The sequence below is a fragment of the Musca vetustissima genome, unplaced genomic scaffold, assembly GCF_032173495.1.
Source record: "Musca vetustissima isolate MV318-11 ecotype Yass unplaced genomic scaffold, APGP_CSIRO_Mvet_v1 utg171142, whole genome shotgun sequence".
NCBI lineage: Eukaryota > Metazoa > Arthropoda > Insecta > Diptera > Muscidae > Musca > Musca vetustissima.
In genome coordinates this window covers 49148-56750 of record NW_026885377.1, presented here as the reverse complement: position 1 = coordinate 56750, position 7603 = coordinate 49148, and the positions used below count along the sequence as shown (strand labels likewise).

The following is a 7603-nucleotide window of genomic DNA, read 5'->3' as shown; positions in this document are numbered from 1 at the left end:
ATGAAATTTGGCACAGCTCATTTGTTTGGCCCAAGGATGAACCCTATTGAAATTGGGAAAATCGATTGAGATTTAGATATAGCTCCCATATATATTTTCGTCCGATATAGGCACCAAAGTACCTATACATCTTTCGATTTGCACGAAATTTGGCATAAAGTACTGAATTGAGCCTAAACTGATGTCTGCCAAGTTTCGAGAAAATCGGTCCTGATGTAGATATAGCTCCTATATATACTTTCGTCCGATTTCATGTAAATTGTGCACCGAAGTCCCTATATATCTTTCGATTTGCACGAAATTTGGCATAAAGTACTGAATTGAGCCTAAACTGATGTCTGCCAAGTTTCGAAAAAATCGGTCCAGATGTAGATATAGCTCCCATATATAGTTTCGTCCGATTTCATGTAAATGGTGCCCCAAAGTCCCTATATATCTTTCGATTTGCACGAAGTTTTGCATAATGTTCTGAATTGAGCCTAGAATGATGTCTGCCATGTTTCGTGAAAATCGGTCCAGATTTAGATATAGCTCCCATATATAGACTCGTCCGATTTCATGTAAATGGTGCACCAAAGTCCACATATTACTTTCGATTTGCATGAAATTTGGTATAACGTACTGAATTGATGTTGGAATGATGTGTGTTGAGTTTCCAGAAAATCGATCCAGATTTAGATATAGCTCCCATATATATTTTCGTCCGATTTAATGTAAATAATGTACCAAAGTTCTTATGTAGCATAGCGTACTGAATTTAATCCAGAATTATGTCTTAGTATAAACTAAGCTGTGAAAAATTTCGTTGAAAACGGTTCATATTTGGAAATAGCTAAGTAAATTGTGCATCAAACTCCTCATGTTTGTCAGATTGACATCAAATTTTGCACAACGTACAAAATTGAGCATAGAAAAACGTAGTTGCGTTTTCTAGAAGTACAGCCATAGCATAAAGTATGAACTATTGATATTTGTTTGAAGTCGAACAACAACAAACGAATAACATGTTTATGGATAGATCTAGGTCGATTCACATTTAGATAAATATCACATATTTTATCCAATTGCATGATAATAGTCCTGATTAATAAGTGGTGAAGGGTATCATATAGTCGGCCCCGTCCGACTTTACTGCTTTCCTTACTAGTTTTTCACAGTCAAATATCTGCAGTATGTTCCCCTGCCGAAATTCCCATTTATGAGAGTATGTTAAAATTATGCTAAGCGGATGGAGAATTTAAGCAGTCGCAGTTAACATTTATATGAAATAATCTTCAAACACGAAATTACTTACTATCGATTCAAATAAAGATTTCATGTATTTCCCAGAATTTTTCTTAGCTCATAAAAAGTCTTATTTTGTTCACCATGGCGTATTATACATATTTACGGTAATCATACGTTGCGGTGTCCTATGCCACATGAATACGATCATGTTTTTACATAAATTAAAATAAATATTTTTTTTTCGAATTATAAAATTTCTATTTTTAATGTCACCGCAAACACATAGGTAAATAATGTTCCTTTTCTACTGCAACGCTTACAACTGCAATCTAATTTTATTTTCCATTTTAATTTAAAAACAAATTCTTCTTAAAGATTATCCCCCGCAAAAACTTACCTCATAAAAATAGAACGAATTCAAATTATCATCGTCCTCCATCATACCCGTTACGCTGGTTGTGTTATTCCTGCTGTTTCCATTGCCATTGCCACTGACAAATACCGTGGGCAGGAGATCACCTTCAAAGAACACAGATCCTGTTGAGGGTAACATCGTTGTGGGTGTTGATGATGATGATGACGATGCACTGGACGAGGTCATTGCATAGCTGATGTTTAGCGGGTAGGAAGAAGAAGCTGGAGTCGTCGGTGGTAGAGATGCTGCTGCTGATGCAATCATGGCTGCACCACTGCCCACCCTGCTGCTATTGACCAATGTTGAGGTTACAGCTGTTACTGCTGACGTTGTTAACAACATGTAGGGGGAACGTGTTGAAGTAATGGCATTACTGGCAGCTGTTGCTGATGTTTTCATTGGGGTTGCAAGAATTTGTGAAATGACCGGTGTAATGGTATATGACGATGGGAATGGGGCATTCGATGTTGTTGTTGTTGTTCCCACATTATTGGCGTTGTTCAGTTGAGTGTTAAAACGTTGCTGCTGAACATTGTCATCCGCTACCATTTTGAATTGTTTATCGCGTGTTGTTCGTTGTTGTCGTCGTCGCTGTAGTTGTGGTTGCAGTTGTTGTTGCTGTTGTTTTTGTTTCTGTGGTTGCGAATAGTTTGTGTGGAGAAGTGTTTGTTGATACAAGTCTGTTGTTGGTCGTGGTATTTTCAACCATTGGTCATTGTGATGTGGTTTTGGTGTCACTGGTGCCTCAGCGTAGTTAAACATGGTATTTTCCCGTGAGTAGTTATTTGATATCCTAGTGGAACGTTTTGATATCAAGTGAGCATATAATTTTGGGAGAAACGATTTTTGTTGCTGATTTTCTAATGCTTTCAAAAAATTTGAATATTTTTTGTCGTTGTAATAGTGAGTAATGAGGTCTGGACGTGTGTACTGTACTGTTGTTAGGCTTAGCAAAAGACAGTTTGATTGGAAACCAAGCATGGTGTCATTCTTTGGTCCAAACAAATTTCTTCAATTGGGAAGAACGATTTTTGGAATCTGCAAATATGGAGAGAAAGAAGGATTTAGATATTATAAAAATGGAAAGGAAAGAAGTCGGAAAATATTAATAATATTAACAATCAAATAGGCGTGGATTTATGAAAATATATTATACAATGAAGAGTGGACTTAAAATAAAACAAAACTCTAAGACAGTAAGGCGTGGATTAGAAGAAAATCTAAAACCATAAGCCGTTAATTGTTATTTTCATTTTAAGACCATAAGGAGCTGATTTTAATGTCATAAGTCTTGGATTTATAAAACTAATAACATAAGACATTAATTAAAAAAAAGCAGTAAGTAAAGTAAAGTCGGACTGGGCCGACTATATGACACTCTTCACCACTTTGGGTATATTGTACATATGTATCCTAACAATATCGAAATCTGAACCGATTTTCCCGAAACTTACCACACATCGCTCTAGACTCGATTCAGTATGATATGCCAAATTTCGTGCAAATCGTAGGCTATATAGGGACTTTGGTTCACCATTTACATAAAATCGGACGAAACTATATATGGGAGTTATATCCAAATCTCAACCGATTTTCACAAAACTTAACACATATCACTCTTGACTGCATGCAGTACGCTATGCCAAATTTCGTGCAAATCCAAGGATATGTAAGGACTTTGGTGCACCATTTACATAAAATCGGTCGAAAATATATATGTGAGCTATATCGAAATCTGAACCGATTTTCACGAAACTTAACACACATCACTCTTCACTTCATGTTGTACGCTATGACAAATTTCGTGCAAATCCAAAGATATATAAGGACTTTGGTGCACCATTTACTTAAAATCGGACGAAAATATATACGCGAGCTATATTTAAATCTGAACCGAATTTCAGGAAACTCGACATACATCATTCTAAATCTAATTAAGTACACTATGCCAAATTTCGTGCAAATCGAAAGATATATAGGGACTATATATGGGAGCTATATCGAAATCTGAACCTATTTTCACGAAATTTAACACACTTCGTTCTAGACCGAATTCAGTGCGCCACGAAAAATTTCGTGCAAATCGAAAGATATATAGGGACTATGGTGCATCATTTATCTTAAATCGGTAAATGGGAGCTATATTTAAATCTGAACCAAATTTCATTCTAGAAATAATTCAGTACGCTTTGCCGAATTTCGTGCAAATCGAAAGATATATAGCGAATTTGGTGCAGCATTTACATTAAATCGGTCGAATATATATGGGAGCTATATCTAAATCTGAACCGATTATTCCCAATTTCAATAGGGTTGGTCCTTGGGCCGAATAAGTGACCTGTGCCAATTTTCATTAAATTCGGATCATAAATGCGACCTGTAATTTTACAATTTAACACAAACGGACATGCATAAATCAACTTAGAAAGTGATTCTATGCATATTCTCAAACGGATCCATGTGTCTATGTCGTTTCCTTTTGCCTGCACAAAAATATAATACCCTGTACCACTGTGTGGTATAAAAATCGATTAGTCGAAAGTCGATTTACTTATCGCTAGTCAAACCTTGCCTTAGGTACTAATGGATGATATAAGTGTGAATGATTGTTGTCACAACGTATACGTCGTAGACGTATGGCGAAGTCCAAGCTTATCTTGGTCCCTCTTTCATCTCAATTGTTGACACCTCCCCCCGGTGCCACCAGGGAGCTATTCTCATCACCCGATGAAATAGTGAGCTAATATGTGCCGCGAGTTCACCCACAAGAACTATAAAAAATTGGGTTGAGGCGTCGGAATAGTTGCCCACTCTCGGCAGCCAAAGCGGGGAGAAAAGGAGAGAGGAGAAACGTGTTTTTCGAAAAAAGAAGAAAGAACAAGAAAAACGTGAGCGTGAGCAAATCGAGATGTACAGGAATCAGAATGAAGTCCGGAAATTTCACCAACGAGTAAAACGCCAACATCCTTCTGTGGAGATGAAGAAGGAAACCAGACAGCGTGTTGAGGATCTGGAAGGAGCATTTCGAAAAGCTTCTAGTATCAAATAGTGGCGATGACGAAGATACCCCAGAACCAATAAGAGATTATGGTATAGAGTGTATACCACCTAGCCAAGATGAGGTCATAAAATCAATTCATCTACTCCAGAACAACAAAGCAGCAGGAGCCGGTGGGTTACCAGCCGAACTATTCAAGACTGGTGGCCAGATGCTGGTCAGGAGCATACACCAATTGATTAGCACACTTTGGCTAGATGAATGCATGCCCAATGATTGGAACCTCAGCATCCTGTGTCCCGTGCACAAAAAAGGAGACAAGACGATATGTGCCAACTATAGAGGTGGCACAAGGTCAGCAGTTAAACTAGAAAAGGACCTATCGGAGCCCTTCAATACCGAACGAGGATTCAGGCAACATCACAGTTTGTCGTGTGATCTTTTTAACATCCTGCTGGAAAAGGTCACACGAGACACAGACGTGAACAGAAATGGCATTCTGTACACCAAACAACACATGTTACTCGCCTACGCCGATGACATCGATACATTGCGAGCGGTAACAGCCACCTTTGAACAAATTGAAAAGGAGTCTGTCATAGTGGGTCTGGCAGTAAACGGTGAGAAGACCAAGCTGATGGTATCAACGCGCAAGACGTCCAATAGACTCGGACCAACTGTGGAACTTGAGAACTACAGCTTCGAGGTAGTTAAAGACTTTATATACCTTGGTACCGTCATAAATAAAACGAATGACATCAGTTTTGAAATTCGGAGAAGGATTGTGATGACCAACAGATGCTACTATGGTCTAAGTAAGCAGTTTAGAAACAAGGCCACCTCCCGCCCGACCAAAGTCACACTTTACAAGACGCTGATACTGCCCGTGCTATTATATGGGTCAGAAGCATGGATACTTGCGCAAGCAGATGAGGCAGCTCTTGGGGTGTTTGAAAGAAAAATTCTCCGAAAGATCTACGATCTGCGTCGACGGTGAATATCGGCGTCGAATGAACCACGAGCTTTACAATTTATACGCGGACATCGACATAGTCAGTCGTATTGAGCTGCAGCGACTACGATGGCTAGGTCATGTTGTGCGGATGAATGAAAATGCCCCAGCTCAAAAGGAATATAAAAACGAGCCTACTGATGGATCCCGTAGAAGGGGAAGGCCCCGAATTAGATGGAAAGACCAAGTAGAAAACAACATCTTTGAACGTGGTCTTCCAAATTGGTGGACTAGCGCACAAGACCGACGCGGTTGGAAATCTTTTTTAAGCTCGGCTTATGGAACAACCGTTCTGTAACAAGCCAGCTAAGTAAGTATGCGTATGCATGGAGAAGGGGATTGGTCCAAAGAATAAGCATGCCTATTTTGATAAGGATTAATCAATATTTGGCGGGTCAAATGGACCCTGACTTTTGTGTGAAAAATGACAAAATTTGTATGGTATGGCGTATATATTTGCTCCTGAAGGGCCTAGACCCGAGAAATTGGCCATATGTTGAAGAGGAGTGGTTGACCTTTAAATTGATACCAATTATATGGTCGTATGTGCTCAGATGTGGGAGTTACACGTAAATATTTACAGGTGCTTGCGTATTTAGATATTATTTAGTAACCCATTACCACACTAGAAGGCGGAAATATAGCGCTGATCGCTTGGAAATTTTCCATTAGATTCCAGTTATGGTCCAGGACAACGCCTATAATTTTCGGTGATGATCAGATAATAATTTTGGGATGAAGTGGACCGAAAACTTATTTTTTTGGGTGTTTCTTCGATTCGACCCATAGGCTACAATTGAAAGCCCAACATCGCAACATAACCCACGGTAAAGAGAATCTGGACAAGTACAGTCCCCGTCTACTGAATATTAGAATATTACAATTAGATCGCGAAATATTGGCAAAGCTCTGAATATAGAACCATAGAAAGTTAGATTTTCGTGGAAGTTGTGTAGGGTATCATATGGTCGGCCCCGTCCGACTATACTGCTCCGCTCACTGGTTTTTTTATAAATTTTATTTTTATAATCTGTTTTAAAAATTGTTAAAGTTTAAAAATAAAAATTCCCTTTATCCTTTGTCAAGACTGTTTACGTCAATGATGATGCCATTACCTAGATTAAAATTATATATATTTATTTTTTTTTTACTTTAAAAATAGCCCTCTCAAAAGGACATTAGCCAAGAGAACAAGAAACAAAAGGACAACAGAAGTACATTTCGATGATATTCAATTACAGACAACACAGATTATTAACCTCTATCTCCAAATCAATTCGTTTGTGTGTGTGTGTTTTTTTCATTTCCACTTAGATCATTCAATATTATTGGTCCTTTGTGATTGTGTCACATAATATCCTCATAATGAGACATGGCTATTAGAAATATTGCAGAAAAAAATAAATGCTGGTATTTAAGGGTATCGAACACAAAAAAAAAAAAAAAATAAGTAGGCGTTTGTTATTCGATTGAAAAATATATCGAAATGATCTGCTTGTCTTTAATAATTCGTGAGTGTGTGCGTGTGAGTATTAATAGATTATTTTCGATAGCATTGAATTATTTATTGATTGTGACCATATCCCAAAAATGGCCATTTAAGTGGTCATGGAATGCGTTTTTTACTACATTTTTATACCCTCCACCATAGTATGGAGGGTATATTAATTTTTTCATTCCGTTTGTAACACATCGAAATATTCATTTCCGACCCTATAAAGTATATATATTCTTGATCAGGGTAAAATTCTAAGACGATCTAGCCATGCCGTCCGTCCGTCTGTTGTAATCACGCTATCTTCTGAAGGAATTGAGATAGGTCCACTTTTTCTGGTAGCCCCTATATAACGGCACCTCCTAATTTGCAGTATTTTGGGGGTTTTGATCGTATTTTTCCACCGAAGTGGCTGTAATTTAGTATTTTGAGTTTTTAATAGATACCAAATTTCTC

General features: G+C 37.9%; 1 protein-coding gene across 1 annotated transcript; it reads right to left on the bottom strand.

The window, feature by feature from the left end:
- Positions 1 to 1624: 1624 nt before the first annotated feature.
- On the bottom strand, positions 1625 to 2404 carry LOC133332660 (uncharacterized; the record flags this gene model as incomplete). The annotated part of the gene is made up of 1 exon (XM_061541039.1): positions 1625 to 2404. A coding segment is annotated over exon 1 (780 nt), but the record flags the coding sequence as incomplete, so codon positions are not given.
- Between the last annotated feature and the right edge of the window lie 5199 nt (positions 2405 to 7603).